The 18,434-nt window shown below is 39.0% G+C and overlaps 1 protein-coding gene across 4 annotated transcripts in view; it reads left to right on the forward strand.

The window, feature by feature from the left end:
• WDR48 (WD repeat domain 48) overlaps positions 1-18,434 on the forward strand; it is a 43,711-nt gene that overhangs the window by 14,533 nt on the left and 10,744 nt on the right. For 2 of the 4 annotated variants that reach the window (XM_060162194.1, XM_060162193.1), the window contains exons 4-13: positions 682-764; positions 884-1,013; positions 2,955-3,043; positions 3,425-3,526; positions 6,960-7,184; positions 8,863-8,937; positions 9,871-9,973; positions 10,787-10,884; positions 15,963-16,070; positions 16,382-16,478. In XM_060162194.1, coding sequence (XP_060018177.1) covers positions 682-764; positions 884-1,013; positions 2,955-3,043; positions 3,425-3,526; positions 6,960-7,184; positions 8,863-8,937; positions 9,871-9,973; positions 10,787-10,884; positions 15,963-16,070; positions 16,382-16,478 — 1,110 coding nt within the window. Of the gene's footprint in view, positions 1-681; positions 765-883; positions 1,014-2,060; positions 2,148-2,954; positions 3,044-3,424; positions 3,527-6,959; positions 7,185-8,862; positions 8,938-9,870; positions 9,974-10,786; positions 10,885-15,962; positions 16,071-16,381; positions 16,479-18,434 lie in introns of those variants that run through there. The other 2 variants (XM_060162195.1, XM_060162196.1) reach the window with 2 other exon arrangements.

Below are 18,434 nucleotides of genomic sequence, written 5' to 3' on the forward strand. Positions count from 1 at the left end.
GATTTTAATTCAATTTGATAACTTTTTTTTTATGTAAGCCTTTTTATTGAAGTATAACATACATACAGAAAAGCACACACACCTTGAGAGTACAGCTCATTAAAATTTTACAAGGTGAACATCCATATCAAGAAACAGATTACCAGAAGCCCCCTTATGCCACCCTTTCAGTCACTACCCCTTGTCCCAAGGTAACTGCTCTCATGTCTTACAAGCACTATTGATTAGTTTGCCTGCATTGTCATTGTATATAAATAGACTCATACAACATGTATTCTTCTTTTAACTTTATTAATATCTCTTTTTGTTTTCATTATGGTAAGATCCATTTCTTGGTTTTGCAATCTGTGTTAGAGAAACTTTGCATAATCAAATTAGTTGTGCCTTCAACTGAAACATTAAAAAAAGTCTGTCTTGCCTATCTAAAAAAATATTTGAGACAAAATACAATAGGTTCTAGAAAGAACTTTCAGATGTGTATGTGTTTATGAATATTAAGATGTTTGAATTAATGTTAGGAATATTATAAATATTCAATACACATAAATATTCAAATATTTATGTATGAACATTTTGTATGTATGTGTGAAAGTTTGAGACAATGTTACATTGTTTTACGTTAATTCTTTAAAATGGTGTTAAGTCACATTACTAAGGGGTTTAATTCTTTGCCTCTTCTAGTAATATCTGCTTCCTCTGATACAACAGTAAAAGTATGGAATGCACATAAGGGATTTTGCATGTCAACATTAAGGACTCATAAGGTAAAACAACTAACACAATTTTCAATGTCTTTAGTGTAATACTGAGATCTCAGTACTTCATGTGGGTCATTTGCTTATTGATCTACAGAGTAGATCAGAGTATGTGTATTTTGTTGCAGGATTATGTAAAAGCCTTAGCATATGCCAAGGATAAAGAACTGGTAGCATCGGCTGGGTTGGACCGACAAATATTCCTTTGGGATGTGAATACTCTAACAGCATTGACTGCCTCAAATAACACTGTAACAAGTAAGGTGTTTGAAAATAATTTCTTTGAAAGTGATCCAAATTGACATAAATAAAGAATGGTTTATAAAACAAGTTTGATAAGTTTGCATTAAGAGAGTGGTTCTACCTACAGCGTTCTAGCCCCCAAGAGTATGATTAAACAACAAGGAACTAGTTTCTCACTGCAATCTAAAAATGGTAACTTCTCCAGGTGTAACCTGGTTATTTTTGTACATGTGCATGTGTTAGCTCCCTAGCTGAAGTGTAAGCTTCCACAGGGCAGAAGTGCCTGTCTTATTACTTTGTGTATCCCAGCTGTGCCTGGCCCAAAGCCACACTCTAGGCAGATATTATTGATGGAGGTGGTGATTACCTGGCAAAAAGTAGGCAGTTTTTGACTTTTAAAAGTGTTACTATATACTAAGAGCCTTTGAGTTAATGGCCAACTTGGAAAATACCCAAAGGAAAGAAAGGGTTTTAGTGCCAATATTGTGGGACCCTTTCAGAGCAGCCCTAAAGAATCCAGCCAACTCTTCCTGAACAGAAGAGTTCAGGAAGGCTAACCTAACATCTAGAGGCAATTCAGAGAGATTCACAGCAGGTTAGTAGCATGGATGCCTCATCAACTAAGAGATCTCAATTACCCAGTCAGATCCAGACAGGTCTAGACTTGAAACTCAGCTCACACTTGGCCCAACCAATAATAGTTCTCTAGGCCAGGTGTCAGTAGGGATTCTTGAGAGCACATTTACGGCTAAGCCTGGCCTAGAAGGTCTGTGTTCAGGATATGGGCCTGAACTATCTAGATTCCTACATAACAGGTCCAATTTGTCATGACTGTGGAATACTCATGTTGATATAACTAACAGTTCTAATATAATCTAGCGTGTGCCAAGAAGAGTAGGTTGGGAGACCGGTGTTTATAATTTCTTAAATATTATTTTGCCCTTTTTCTCAGGAAATATGTGAAAGTCTAAACACTGTTCTTCCCTTGTTTTCCGTGATTTTTCACCTGTACACAATCTCAGGGATTCAGCAGCTGGTCCCCGCTGGGGGCTGTCATAATACATCATTTAGCTCTCTCTAGATGTAAGGCCTGCCTGAAAGAGACACTAACAAGAAGGAATGAAGCAAAAAAAGCAGGATTGTCCCAAGGTCAGAGACGAGGCTAGGTGGTTATAGATTCTGCAACAGATATGTCTTGCTTAGAATTGTTTAGAGAGGATATCAAATAAGTTTTTTATAATTATGGAGGTAATAATAATAGCTAACATTTATTGAGCATTTAATACAAGCAGTTACCTTTCTAAATACTTTACATGTATTTACTCCTTTACTCACAGCATCTCAGTGTGTTTGTTTAAATTTATTCTTTGTTGTACAGTTGGAATCATACTGTATAGACAATTTTATATACATACTTCAGTGGTATTGAGTTCTGAATCAAAGGGCATGAATATGATTCTTGCTACACATTGTCTAATTTCCTTCTAGAAGAGTTGTACCAAATTATCATTCTACAAGTAATGTATGAGGGTGCCATTTTAACTGTATTTTTTGAGAATTAAGTATTGCCTTGTTTTTTATCTATTTGGTAGGTGAACATTGTATTTTTGTTTTGATTTGTGTTTTCTTGTAAATAATGAGTGTAGCCATAGTTTTCATTTCATTTTCATGTGCATCTTTGAAAATACATTACTTATGCATATAGTTTCTTAAATGGCAGTGCAATTCAATTCAGCAAATATTTATTGAGCACTTGTGTATGCTCAAATCCAGAAGAGATGTAAATTTTGTTAACAATATTATGATTTAGAATTATTTCCATTATAGAGATTTCTTTTCCTTAGAGTACTCATAAAGATAAGATTTTCTAAATCGAATAATTAAACTTGCAATTTGTGCTAACTAGTTATTAAACAGCTGATGATTTTAACATATAGCTCCATTTATCCTTACTAGCTTCTTCTTTAAGTGGGAACAAAGATTCCATTTATAGCCTGGCAATGAATCAACTGGGAACAATCATTGTATCAGGGTCCACTGAGAAGGTAAGGGGAAACTTAAAGGGTATATTTTAACACTAGAAAGTAAAGAAACCAAAATAATTTGATCTGGGTAATTACAGAATATATAGACAGCAGTTTTGCCTGGTGGCTACTAAAATAAGGTTTTATTTGAACAAATAAGAGTATAACTGTATAATTACTGTCGTGTGTGGTAACAGAGGCAGAGGGTGGAGTGGGGGAAGCCTGTGCTTTTTTTGACATTAAAAAGACTTCCTCCTACTTAAAAAAGTTGGGAGCCTTGGACACTGTCTATTGGCAGAAGTAGTACTCCCCTCTCAGAATTTAATAGTTGTCATTTGATTTATAAAAGTCATCCGTTATTTAACTTTGATCATTTGTATGATACTTTGTTAAAATTCGCAGGTTTTAAGAGTATGGGATCCAAGAACATGTGCAAAACTAATGAAGCTTAAAGGGCACACGGATAATGTTAAAGCATTGCTGTTGAACAGAGATGGCACACAGGTATGCAGTTCACATGAACATTTACCTACTGACCTTGTCAAAATTTCATACAGCAGAAGCTCCCCCACTTTGTATATTGTTGCATAGTTGGCTTGAACCAAAAGCCACACATATGAGAAACTGTGGTCTAATTTTTAAATCCTTAAAATCCTCAGTTGCACATATAATAATCCACATTTCAAAATCTCTCTGTTTGCCTAACTTTTAAATAAAGACCAAACGAAGGATTTCCTAAGAATAATTTTAATGCAAGTGAGTATATGCAGTTATGATATGTATAGCTGAAATAATTTAAAATGTTCCCTTGTGTAAAGCAGAAGGAAGCTTTGGTATTGAATGCTTTCTGGCAGTGTAGTAAATGCAAAATTTCCTCACAGTGGGTCTGTTTTCCAAGCAAATCTTGTCAGTTGACTATGTAGATACGGTCTGTAGATTTAGTTATCTAACATAGTACTTAGAGTGAACATTTCAAAGAAAAACATTTTGGTAATGTTTGAACATGTATTAATACTCTGTTGGCCACATAATTTGTGAATTATATATCACAATTCTGTCCTGTAGCAGTAGAAAAATGATCTTTCATCAGTGTAGATAATAAAAAACAAAAACTGAGCACCATTTTATGTTATGACATACCTCTACCATGTACTGCTGCCATTTTTTGCATAGGGCAGGGGTCATTGGAATTGATTGTGATTGGTTTAGAAGAAGGAGAGTATGAATGTGATGAGATGAGAAACACCATTGGTCTGTTACTCCTGTGGAAATTATGTCATGGAAGTTGCCTCATACATGAATTAGAGAAGCCTTTGTCTCCAGAGGTGAAAGGAAGGTTTGGAAAAGTAGCCAAAGGAAAGAAATTATTTTTTGAGAACCAGGCAGAGAAGCTTGAATATTCCCATGGAGGTCTTTGGAGATGAAGGATCTTGATATTAAAGTATTGTGTGGCCTTGAGGAGAGGAATCTACTGGTCCCTAGTTTGCTTATCTGCAAAGTGGGAGTCATAATATTTAGTTAGTGTAATTGGTGAGAAGAGTAGAAATAATAAGTATGTTCTTGTCTGTAAGCCATGGCATTTTCTAGAGCTCTTGAGTTTCTTCATAGCAGCATTTTCATGTGAGTCTAAAAAGCCCAGTACAGGGGAATTCTCTGGCATCCCAGTGGTTAGGACTCCATGCTTTTACTGCTGGGGCCCAGGGAACTAAGATCCCACAAGCCATGAGGCGTGGCCCAAAAAAGCCCAGTACAGTTAGCTCCTCACTGTTGCAGTAGCTGCTAGGCTACACTTGATGGTTGTGCATGCCTAGTTGTGTTAGCTTTGTCCAGGATTGAACTAGATCATATGGTCTCCATGGGACTGTGCTTAACTAGAGGCTATAGACAAGATGGTTTCCAGAAATGGGCTGTGGGCCTGTCAGACTTTCTTAAATCTCCTCCTGTCTATTACACTCCATGCCTTGTTTCCTATATAGACAATTACGAATGTGCTTTTACTTAAGACGATTTAGGTAGCACATTTACTTACACATGCACTTCACCTGTAGTCAGTTCCACTTACTGAAAGCAGAGAAGGTGATGTAGTACTACTTTAAAAGCCGCCTGTCATGGGCTTCCCTGGTGGCGCAGTGGTTGAGAGTCCGCCTGAATACAAATATTCTTTGATTATTATACAAATAATCAAAGATTATTATTATAGATTATTATACAAATAATCAAATATTATTTTGTATTCTATATCAGGGTTGATATAGAACTCTAATATACCCTGTGTTTCCTCATGCACTTTCACCTGTGCATTCTGGGTTTGGAACTTATCTCTTTACTTCTGTAAGTCACCCAGCCTGTGAGGACTTTCAACCCATCATCTTTGCCTTCCTTTTCCTAAAGTTGTCAGACCTTATTCCCTGAAGATACATGGTCTAGAATCTGAGTGATCAAAGCTTTACTAACAGCTTTGCCACCACAGAGTAGCATCTCTTCCTGGAGTGGAGAGCTCCTCCCTGCCTTCTCCCCATCAGACTGCCACAGTGCTCCTACACACGTGATGAAGGTCTGCTTGCCACCTTACTCCTGACAGTTTCTTTATTGGTTAGTCTCTTGGTTCTCTTGTGAACTAGTTGGAATTGGTGACTAAAGCACTGATGCTCCTGAAAGCTTATGGGGGAGTCTGTTAGTATGGTGTTTGTGTAACTAAACATGTCTGAAGGCCCCTTCAAGTCAGAGCAGGCCAGTAAATCCTTAATATTCCTGAAGGCCTCATCTGTTCAAACACTGTCCAGGTCTCCAAGCCCACAACTATCTTCTCTTCTTTGAAGGTCTTTGCCTGCTTAATTTCATACACCAGCACCAGCAGTTCCTTTCCCCTCAGGGTGATTTTTTTCCCCAAAGAAATAAGTTTTTATCCCTTTCCTCAGGTCACCACAGTAACTAGTAGAGAACGCCAGGCATGCTGAACGTGAATGTGGGGTGGCTGATTCTGCCTGTTTCTGTCACACTCTCTGTGTGCTCAGCCCTGATTTGTGTACCTGCAACTTCTATGTAGTTGACACTCCTGAGCCTTTAGAAATTGTCAGAATTGCCAATGTTAACTCTGAATGCTGAGGGTCTACATTTTGTATTAATGGATATTGAACTTGAAGCTCATATAGGAAGTATCCAAGCTCACAGAGTGAGTGGCAAGCCTGGATTTTGCTTTTGGCTCCTGTCAGTAGAATCCAGGAGACCTGGCAGGCCATCAGGAATCCAGAGCTGTGAGGTGGGGGACAAAACAGAGGTGTGACCCAGGGCTGCAGAAGGCTTCCTTGCCTAGTGCAATGCTTGTCAAACTTGGCATACCAGGGCTTCCCTGGTGGCGCAGTGGTTGAGAGTCCGCCTGCCGATGCAGGGGACACGGGTTCATGCCCCGCTCCGGGAGGATCCCACATTCTGTGGAGCGGCTGGGCCCGTGAGCCATGGCCGCTGAGCCTGCGCGTCCGGAGCTTGTGCTCCACAACGGGAGAGGCCACAACGGTGAGAGGCCTGCATACCGCAAAAAAAAAACAAAAAAAAAAACTTGGCATACCAGAATGACCTGGAGAGCCTGTCGAAACAGATTGCTGAGCCCCACCAGAGTTTCTGCCTCATTAGGTCTGGAATGGGAACGGGGAATTTACATTTTTAACATGTTCCCAAGGGATGGTGATGCAACAAGTGGCCAGGTACACAGGACAGAGGAAGTTTTGCTCAGAGGGTTCCCCTGCTTGAGCCCATACTGTTGCCTTTGGTTGTTTCAGGCTATGGTGTATGCTTGTCAGAAATCTTTATCAGAGTCAGGAATACAGGTTGTTAGAGGTGTGTGTTTGACATTGTGGAGTCAGGAGCGAAGACAAGTGCAAAGCACAAGAAAGCAGGAACTTTTTGGCAGGTTTCTAACCTTAGCTTTCTTTGTTCTCAGTGCCTTTCTGGCAGTTCTGATGGGACAATTCGCCTTTGGTCCCTTGGCCAGCAGAGATGTATAGCAACGTACCGAGTGCATGATGAAGGTGTTTGGGCTCTACAGGTCAATGACACCTTCACACATGTGTACTCTGGAGGAAGGGACCGGAAGATTTATTGTACAGACCTAAGAAACCCTGACATTCGGGTGCTAATCTGTGAAGAAAAAGCACCAGTTCTCAAGGTATGTCATATGTTTTAGTTTTATGATTAAGATTGTTACATGTGCTAGCCAAATACAGCAAAATCAATATTAAAACACAAATCAACTGTGAGGTTGTAAAAAGATACTTGTTAGTCACCCATAGAAGAAATGGCGATTTCATGGGTACATCAGGGATGGATGGCTCTCGCACTGGCGAATCCTAGTGAGCTGGCCCCAAAGTGCTCCTGAGCTCTCCTGGCTTTCCTAACCTGTCCTTAGAGGAGGAATATGAGGGGTTCAGGTATCTGAGAGTGGACAGCAAAGCAGAAATTTGTCCACTGCCTCAAGAGGAGGATGTAGAAGAGTTCTCCTGAAGAAGAGGGGAAGCTGGTTCATATTCCAAACCATCACTGACTCAAAATAGTCCTGGGTGGTGGGTAAAAGGGTACTTGAGAAGCCATCCATATTGACACCTGCTAAAAGTGAAGCCTAGAAAATGGCCAGTCATCATTGACAAGATGTTCAGTCTCACCGATGTTCACAGAATTGCACATTAAGACAACGGTGAGGAGATTTCCAGGTTTAAAATGGAGGCATAAAGGCAGCACTCCCCCCCACCCCTTCTCAGAAATCATCTGAAAACAACAAGGAAAGCAGGAAACAATTGTAAATACTCATCATCTACGAAACTAAGTGACATCTGAAACCACAGTATAGGAGGAAGGACTGAAAAAGGGAATAGAGGTCAAATGAGATACTTGAGAGGATGCCTGTGGTCTAAGAGCTCACATAATACTGGCCAGTTACAGTTCTTTAAAACAGATGGCACAGCCTAATGGACAAAAGCAATAATCCTTTAGAGAAGCAAGAGAGTGGAGGCTAAAATACAGGCACAGCATGTGTGCAGGAAGCACACTGATGGGGAGAGTCACGTATGGAGGAGAAACTGCACTGTGAGTCCCGCAGCTGCCAGGATCTCTTGGCTGTGGAGAAAAAGACTAGAAGTGTTTAGCACAGGCATAACCATGTTGTAAGGAGCATCACTTTGAAATGAAGAGGATTCCTACTTGCTAGTGGTTCAGCCCTGTCCCCATGTCTAAAAACCTGCAATTTCCTGGTGCAGGAAGAATAGTGAGCAAATGTAGAGTCATTCCATTTGCATAATGTATACATGGGTATATGTGTATTTTTATATGTATGGTATTTTAAAAATATAGGAGGACACAGTAAACTGTTCACAAAGTACAGTTGTATTCCTTAAGCAAATGTGTGGGGGGGTACATTATGTGGGTACTTTTCCTTTTGCTGTGTTGTTAGAATGGTTGTTTTGGTTTTTGCTACAAACATTTTCCAAGAAAAAAACATATTTCCTTGTTACTAAGAACATGAAGACAAAACACAGGAGTGACAAAACTAAAAAGTTATAGTAAGTCATCCTTTTGACTGTACCCATCTAGAACCCTTAAATTATCCACACTTAAAACTTTAAGCCACTCTTTTTGGTAAGTAGTCACCCCTATTACACTTTTATAGGGCTACGAATTCCTATAGCAAAGAGACTCATTCTTCTGTGCATCCCTAGCTTTTAACACACGCTGTGGTATCGTCAGCACACAGATGTTGAATGAAGGAGTTGATATTTAATAGTGTATAGCTGGTCCTGGCAGTTCAGAAGAGTCAACATTCCACAAAGCAATATTTTTGTGCTTTATTTCAGATGGAGCTTGACAGATCAGCTGATCCCCCTCCTGCAATCTGGGTTGCAACAACGAAGTCTACAGTAAATAAATGGGTAAGTGAGCCACTGTATATCTGGCAAAGGTTTATAAACATGTGGTTTGTTACCACGGACCTCCCAGGTACCAGTAGCAAATGCTCAGTATGAGCCTGACTCTCAGCATGCTTTTGGACAGTGACAAAAATCTGAAAGCCCCTATGAATGCAGGTGTGATCCTAAGGATTGTACAAAAATTAAAGTCATAGTCAAAATGCAGCTTCTGACTTCTTTGTCAGGAGCCAAGATACACATTTGATGTGCTTAGAATAAGCACTGTTCCCTGATAAAAACCAGTAAAGTACAGCTTTAAAGTAGTACAGCTTCTGATCTCATGAAGCTGTATTTGAAAAGAGGCAGCCCAAGTACCAACACAGCAGGGAAACTCCAGGATTCTGTTTTTCTAAACGTAGAGAAAGCAGGAAGTTGTTTTTTCAAATTCATTTCCTTTTTCTTTATAGCATGAAGAACAGGTATAGAAATAAAGGATAAGCAGAGAGAAATCAAAAAAGTACTATTAATTCTTAAGTCTTAATTAGAGAAGATTTAAGTTTTCTTGCTTACCAGACTGTTTGTGGATAACAAAAGAGAAAGTGTTTGCGTTTATTCCTGTTTATATGTAGATCAAGTGGTCTTTCTCTGTACTTGTAAAAAAAAATGTTATATAACTTGTTTAAATTTCATTGTGCCAATTTGAGATCAACATAGCTTTACCTGGAAGAGTGCCTAGTCTTCTCTCCAAAAAGACAACATTCCCTTCTTAATTTTTGTTTTGTATTTTTTTAATCATTGGTAGGTAATTGTATTTTGTGACTATTTTTTGGTTGATGTTGTTATTGTCGGTTTTTCTCATTTGTTCTTTGTTGTTGGTTTCTTTTTTGTTCTTTGTTTTTCTTGCCACTTTAAACTAATTGGCATAAAATGATTAAATAATGAATTTTGTTCCTTTAGACATTGAAAGGAATTCATAATTTTAGAGCCTCTGGAGATTATGACAATGACTGTACAAATCCTATAACACCCCTTTGTACACAACCCGACCAGGTTATTAAAGGTAAGTAAGGATATTGGAAGGTATTGTCCGTTTTACTGAAGTTAATTATACTTACGAAGAGATTGACAAAAATAAAGGAGATGACCTTCCTTTAAATGTAATCCTGATGTCAACAAAAGACTAATAGTATATTGGTTTGTTTTTAATAGAAGAAAAATATTTTTTAAATGCTTTTTAGTGACTTTAAAAATTGAGCTTTCTTGAGTTAATCTTTTTGCCCAGCATTAGAATAATCATGGTGTTGGTAAAGCCAGCAACCGCTTTGTAAAAGATATAAGATTTAATGTTGTCTTTTGGCACAAGCCAGAATGGTCAGATCTGGCCCCTGAATTCTGCATGCTACAACTGCGAGTGACAGCTCTGACTTAAAGGGGATTAAAAGTATTGAATGGTGTGTTTATCTATAGTTAAATGTCCACGCTGTGACCTTTAGGATGGAATGTCCATTCACGAAAAGGAAGATAGGAAACAAAAGTTAATGAGAGATAGGACTGATTCAGAGATTTCCTGTCATCATGTGGACTTTTCCTAGTGGGTAAAAAAATTATTAAGGGGTTTGTTCTTAATAATTTTCCACTAGTAGACCCTTGAAGTGAATGGAGAGTCTTTTAATCTGTTAATTAAAATCAGTTTTTCTTTGGTTAGCCTTAAATTGCCTTAGGTATAATTATATGGTATTCTGATTTACCTTCTCCTTTCTGGGGGCTAGTATGATTTACATTCTGTTACAGTACATGCCAGTTAACATTATTGCTGTACTGTGAATTTAAATATAGGATTGTTTTCCTAATTGTGTGAATTTGTTTCCTTTAGGGGGTGCTAGTATTATTCAGTGTCACATTCTTAATGATAAGAGACATATATTAACCAAAGATACCAATAATAATGTGGCATATTGGGATGTATTAAAGGTAAGTATCTTTTTGTAATTAAATATAGGTTATTGGATTATGTATCCCTTTATTTTTTATTGTAGTCTGTGTGTGTGTATATGTGTGTGTGTATAAAATAACCAAGATAATTATCATATAAATAAAGATTTAATTGCAGCCTTATTTTGGGGTGGATATTTATATTCTTATGTGAATATTAGATAAGGCCATAGTTTATCTTTTTTTTTTTTTTTTTTTTTTTTTTTGCGGTACGCGGGCCTCTCACTGTTGTGGCCTCTCCCGTTGCGGAGCACAGGCTCCGGACGCGCAGGCTCAGCGGCCATGGCTCGTGGGCCCAGCCGCTCCGTGGCATGTGGGATCTTCCCGGACCGGACACGAACCCGTGTCTCCTGCATCGGCAGGCGGCCTCTCAACCACTGCACCACCAGGGAAGCCCCATAGTTTATCTTTTTAAGTACCCAGAATTTGAATGGAACCGTTTTCTCTGTTTAGTGTATTACAAACTGTGTTGTGCTGCCTTCCCTTAAAATGAAAACAACAGAGTTCCTCGTCCTTGAAACTGTTGACGTTTTGTCAGGGGGGGCGGGGGGGGCGGGGTAGGATCTGTCCTGTGCATTGTAGGATGTTTAGGAGCACCCCTTAGCCTCTACCCAGTAGATGCCAGTAACCACCTTCATCCCTATCCCCCACTTCAGTTATAACAACCAAAAATGTCTCTAGATATTGCCAAATGTTTAGGAGGAGGAAGGAAGAAGGAGGATGCAAAATCACCCTGGGTTGAGAACCACTGGAGTACACAAAATAGGTTTGGCCATTTCTTAGGATTTATAGCCATCACTGTGAGCAGCAGTTACTACTTTGGGTCATGTTACAGTGACTCCTTGGATAATTGAGATGTATTAAGCTGTTCAACCACATTATAAATAGCACTGAAGAAGTTATAGACAGATTGAAAAGTTTGCTTTTAGAATCCTGACAAATGTTCCTTCTTAGTGTTGTTGTTATATTTGTTCAAAAAATATTTCTGGGGCTTCTCTGGTGGCGCAGTGGTTGAGAGTCCGCCTGCCGATGCAGGGGACACGGGTTCGTGCTCTGGTCTGGGAAGATCCCACATGCCGCGGAGTGGCTAGGCCTGTAAGCCATGGCCGCTGAGCCTGCGCGCGCGTCTGGAGCCTGTGCTCCGCAACAGGAGAGGCCACAGCAGTAAGAGGTACGCATACCACAAAAAAAAAAATTAAAAAATTCTGGAATGAATGAATACTGTGTGCACAGAACTGTGCTGAGGGTCACAAATGATGAAAAAGTGTATTTCATGATCCCTTTTTGTAGGAGGGACAACAGAGAACAAGATAGCTTATGGACAAAGGTGATTACTTACAACTGGAGAAATCAGGAGAACCTCACAGTGGAGAAATCGTTTGAACAGGGCCTTAAAGGATTCCAGCAGATGGATTATGGGAGGGCATTTTAGGAAGAGGGAGTGAATGGCAAAGGTACAAGAGGAAGGTAATCAAAACATACTTATTCAGGGCCAGGTGAACAGTTTTGTATAGCTGGAGACCAGAGTAAGTATAAGAGTAGTAGGGGTGTGTAAGGGTGAAAGATGAGATTCACATCATTTACCAAAAAGTCATGAATTTCAGGCTCCAGGCTTGGCCTTTCTTTGGTACTTCCTAAAGATTCTTAATCATAGATGATTTTAGAGCAGGAAAACCCTATGTTCAGAGCAGTAGCAGTATGTATCATGGGAAAGAAGCTGGAAGTCAGGAAGTCAGTTGTCTTAAGCATAGTGACTTGAGGATCTAAAGAAAGAGATGGATGAGTTTTGGCCACTGTGAAGCCTTGGAGAGATCCTGGCCAGACCGAAGACATCAGATCTCATTGTCCTCCAGGCCTTCCACCCTCCCCTGGAGTCCCTCAATAAGACGATTTGATCCAAAAATAAAAGAAGAGACAGATGTTGGGTATATTTTAAAGGAAGAATTGAAAAGATCTGGTATTTTGGTTAGGTTCCTGGTTATAAGGAACAGAGGTTCACTTAAGTTAACTTCTGGATCCAAAGGATAAACACATTTCTTTCTCGGAAAAGGGGACTGTCTCTGAATGGAAACCTTGGCCTGACTAACACATTCCCCCACTGTGGCGCAGCTGTGTGGGAAATCACATTACAGAACAGTTGCTTGGTGAGCATGGCTTCAGAACAAGAGACCTTAGTTGAGTGGAAAATTTAATTGCAGTAGGCTCCAAAAATTCCGATTGGTTTTTTCCCTACAGTAGAGATGTGCTTGTCAGGGGACCAGAAACTCACGTTTGTTTCAGAGAGGGGTTCTGTGAAGACGGAGAGGATTCAGAGTAGCCCTAAAGGACCTCATCAGTAGGAATTTGGCTGCTTCACCACTAATGTGGCCCTAGCTCTGCCCTGTGGCTAGGCTTTACCTCATGCTGCGCAGCATCTGATGTTCTCCAGAATATCTAACAAAGTCAAATCGAGCCAGTTCCTCTTTGATTTTCTGCCTATGAGTCTGATGTCCTCTCTTGGTCTAATTAGCTGAAGACTGAGTAGAGTCCTGCTGTCTGAATGGGAGGTAGTTCTACTTAGATGGGGCGCTCAGCTGGCATGCACCATCATTGGCATTTTTGTGTCCCTGGCAGCTTCCCATATCCAGACACTAGACCTTGAGGTTTTAAGATCAAGTGATCAGGCAAAATAGACATGGCATTATACAGAAATATGGAAGTAAGGAGTATTTAGGACCATATGCTCAGAGTTAGAGCTGCATTCTGACCTTGGCTCTGCCAGCTACTAGCCAAGTGATCTCCAGAATATGCTTACCTTTGTCTTTATTCCTAAAATCTGGATGGTCCATATTTCTTGGTAATGTTAAGGGGGTGTTTGAGAAGTATTTACTGTAATGACTGACACATAATAGTTAGGAGGCTGTTGTACTAATACAGGCGAAATATCGGATATTCCTCTAGAGTGGGGTGGGAACAAGGGGAAAAAAACAGAATGATTAGAAAGAGATTTAGGCCTATAGATAAGAGTGATGCTTGAATAAAAGGGAGTATCAAGAAAAGGAAGGAGCAGAGATTAGCCTAGGTTTCAGGATTAGTTTGGTGAGTGGAAGTGATACAGAGAACGTAAGAGGAGAAAGCATTGTTGGGCGAAAGGGACATGGTGAGAAAGACAACGGATTTGGATTTATGTGAGATATCTGGGTAGAGGTGTTTGCTGGGCAGAGAGCTATACAACCTAATGCACGAATGAAAGAACTGGGCTGGAGAAATCGGTTCAGCCGTCTTCAGCTGTGGATTATAATTGGAGCCATGAGAAAGGTCAGAGTTCCTAAGGGATACATCTATACTGAAAATAGAAGAAACCAAGTCATCTCCCTTTCAAGAATTTTTAGAAAAAGAGGAAGCCACAAAGGTGTGTAATAAAAAGGGGTAAGAAAACGAAGAGCTCAAGGACTAATTAAGCGTTTCAGAAAGGAGCTTGTGGTTAGCTGCATTGGCCTGCTGAGAGTTTGTGTGAGACACTGGAATGGAACGTGCACATGCATCTAGCCAATAAAGAGGATGGTGTCTGGGGAGAGCAGTTTCTAGGGAGATCTAAGGGCAAAAGCCAGACAGAGTGGGTTGAATAGTGTTTGGGAGGTGAAGAAACAGAATTTGAGGGGAGACAGTCTTAGATGAAATTTGGCTTTGGTGAGATGGGCAGGAAAGGCAGTAGCTGGAGAAGATTTAGGCATGAGAAGGTCAAGGGAAGGTTTTGTTTTGGTGTTTAGGCATTTTTAAGATGGGAGAAATTTGATCGTGGTTCACTGTTCGTGAGGAGAAGCCCGTAGACACATGAGAAGGTAAATGATGGTACAAGGTCCCCAAGAAGCAAGAGGTGAGGGGATCCAGAGCACAGAAAGGAGGGACACCTTTTGCCTTGCACCAGGAAGAACAGTAGCAGAAAGTTAAGAGGATTCTGTCAAGGCTTCTCTTTTTTTGAGAAGTAGAGGTCAGAGTCATGTGCTGGGGGTAGTGAGGGAGGTGGTGGCAGCAAGGTCAGGGGTATGAGGAGAGTAGAGATTTGACAAAGATGTTGTGGAGGACTGACTTTGGAAACAAGTTCCAGGTAGCATTAATGACTGTATATTTATAGTGGGAATACTGTCAAGGATTTGAGAGGCCATCTTGTCCTGTGTGTTGTCCATGTGGATGTTCATATTGTCCGGGATGCAAGCAAGATCTCAAGACGGGTTTTAAGACATTATGCCAGACTCAAGTTGCCATTGAATGAGGAAGATGAGGGAGAGTGAGCACAGAGGTTGCTAGATGGCTGTGAGGAAAAGGGGTACGGTTTACTGCAGCTAAATGATACGGGCTCAAAGAAATAGGAGTTTTTACACAGTGATGGTGGAATGATGGTCTCTGTATGCCATTAGAGAGTTATGGGATGTAGGAGAAGATGCAGAGTCACCCTTTGAGAAGACAGCTGATGAGATGGGACCCTCAGGAAAGAGCCAGTTTGCTGTTAGGAAGAATAGGTAGAGGGAACATTCTGTGATATTGTTCAGGATTGAGATGAACTGTGATTGGAAATGCTCCATGGCACGAGGGGAAGTTCAGGACATACTTTTGGGGAGCATAGATATTTAGGGAATGAATAAAAAGGATTGTAATGGTCAAGAAAGAGAAACTTAAAATTGCTGCCTATATTATAGCTGTTGTCTGAAGGTATTGATAGCTTCACAATTCTCCTAAAGTGCTTATAAACTGTTATTTGTTCCTTGAAGATTTTTTTTGCTTCATTTGACATTGCTTCCTGATAAGTGTGGTGGTATACTATATCAGTATGAGCAAAATTAGGTTACAGTTTCCCAAAAAAGAACAGTTTGTGGTTTTTTAATTTAAAATTTTAATAGGATGTAGTTACTTAAAGGTAAATGCTTTAAGATAAAAATATTTGACCATGTTCTTTTTGGAATGTATTTAAGACTCCATTATATTTAGGCAAATGTGTAAAATTTTGAGTAGCTAAGTCAGAATCAAATCAGTTGACCACTTAACATTGATAATTATCATACTTTATTTTTGATGTATAGGCATGTAAAGTTGAAGATCTGGGCAAAGTGGATTTTGAAGATGAAATTAAGAAAAGATTTAAGATGGTGTATGTACCAAATTGGTTCTCAGTAGACTTAAAAACAGGGGTAAGTTAGCAATTGATATTTGTGCGATTTGGGATAGTTGAAAATTTCTAATATAGCTCAAAATTAAGTATGATTAGTTATAGAGTCCTGTGTTTTTATGTATGAAAGGAAAAAATTTTATGCAGTTTAAATGCCTTTTCATATGCCAGTATATTAAATTGTAGTTGCATTGAATCACGCAGAAACACATTTTGGTTCTGAATCTGTGGCTTAGCACTTTAGTTAAATAGTACAAATAAGTAATGGTTTAGAGACTTATTTGGAGAATGTATTCACATGGAATGTCACTAACAATTTTTTTCTTTTGACAGATGTTGACAATTACTTTGGATGAGAGTGACTGTTTTGCTGCTTGGGTTTCTGCAAAAGATGCTGGCTTTAGCAGCCCCGACGGGTCAGATCCAAAACGTGAGTTTAAGTGTCCTTCTTTCCCTTTCTCCTTCCAAAAGAGAAGGTGGATCTGTGCTGTTTTTTTATGTGCTCATCTTTTTTTTTTTAAACAATATTTGGGTTTTTCAAAAATCATTTTTCAAGAAACTTGTATATTCTCTCATATGGAAATGGAAAATACTATTCATTTTAAATGTTTTGGGGATCTTGATTTTTCTCACAATCTATGGCTTAGCTTTAACAATTAAACATGCAGGACACTCTCTACCCTTAAACCATGTGGGAAGTCTGTTAGGTTAGGAAAGTGAATGTAGGAAACAGTTTTTCCCCCCCGATTTAAAAAAAAATTATTGAAGTATAATTGACATATAATGTATTAGTTTCAGATGTACAATATAATGATTCAATAGTTGTATATATTGTAAAATAATCACTACAATAAGTCTAGTTAACATCCATCACCATACACAGAAAATTTTTTTTTCTAAATGAGAATTTTTAGGATCTACTCTCTTAGCACCTTTCAAATATGCAATACAGTATTAGTAACTACAGTTGCCACGCTGTATATTACGTCCTCATGACTTATTTATTTTATAACTGGAAGATTGTACCTTTTGACCCCCTTCACCCATTTTACCCATTCCATTACTCCCCACATCTGGCAACCATCAATCTGTTCTCTGTATCTGTGAGCTTTGTTTTTTGGCTTTTTTGTTTTTAGATTCCACATATAAGTGGTATTTGTCTTTCTGTGTCTGACATATTTCACTTAACCATAATGCCTTCACGCTTCATCCTTGTTGTCGCAAATGGCAAGACTTCATTCTTTTTTATGACTGAATAATATTTCTGTGTGTGTGTGTGTGTGTGTGTGTGTATCACATTTTCTTTACCCATTCATCCATCAGTGGACAATGAGGTTGTTTCTAATATCTTGGCTATTGCAAATAGCGCTGCAGTGAACATGGGGGTGCATATATCTTTTTGAATTAGTGGTTTCTTTTTCTTTGGATAAATAGTCAGAAGTGGAATTACTAGATATAATAGTTTTATTTTTGAGGAACTGCCGTACTGTTGTCCACAGTGGCTTCACCAATTTACATTCCCATCAGTAGTGCACAAGGATTCCTGTTTCTCCACGTACTCTCAAACATTTGTTATTTGTGGTCTTTTTGATAATAGCCACTCTGACAGGTGTGAGGTGATATGTCATTGTGGTTTTGATTTGCATTTCCCTGGTGATTAATGATGTTGAGCATCTTTTCATGTACCTGTTGACTGTCTGTGTCTTCTTTGGAAAAATGTCTATTCAGATCTTCTACCCATTTTTTAATCAGATTGTTCAGTTTTTTTGCTATTGAGTTGTACGAATTTTTTATATATTTTGGATACTAACCCCTTTCAGATACATGATTTGCAAATATTTTCTCCCATTCACTAGGTTGCCTTTTCATTTTGTTGATGATTTCCTTTGCTCTGCAGAAGCTTTTTAGTTTGATGTAGTCCCACTTGTTTATTTTTGCCTTCATTGCCCTTGCTTTTGGTGTCAGATCCAAAAAAATCATTGCCAAGACCATTGTCAGCGAGCGTACTGCCTGTGTTTTCTTCTAGGAGTTTTATGGTTTCAGGTCTTACATCAAGTCTTTAATCCATATTGAGTTAATTCTTGTGTATGTTGAGAAGAGACTCATCTTCATAAGAGTCTATTACATTTTGTTGATTATGAATGTAGCATGTAGAAATACCTGATATATATAAATATAGTGTATTGGCTTTGTATGGAAATAGCCCTTTAAAGACTACAGTTGCTGTTTTTGTTTGTTCATTTTTAAAGAATGGCTATATCTGAACAACCAAATAGAATATGTGTTTGCTCCATATTATCACAGCTTTAAACATTCTAAGATAAAATTTTAATAGACTTCGTGATATCTCTAAATCTTGCTTTTAAACATCCTTGGCATTGGGTTA

This window comes from Lagenorhynchus albirostris, chromosome 10 (genome assembly GCF_949774975.1).
Source record: "Lagenorhynchus albirostris chromosome 10, mLagAlb1.1, whole genome shotgun sequence".
Lineage (NCBI taxonomy): Eukaryota > Metazoa > Chordata > Mammalia > Artiodactyla > Delphinidae > Lagenorhynchus > Lagenorhynchus albirostris.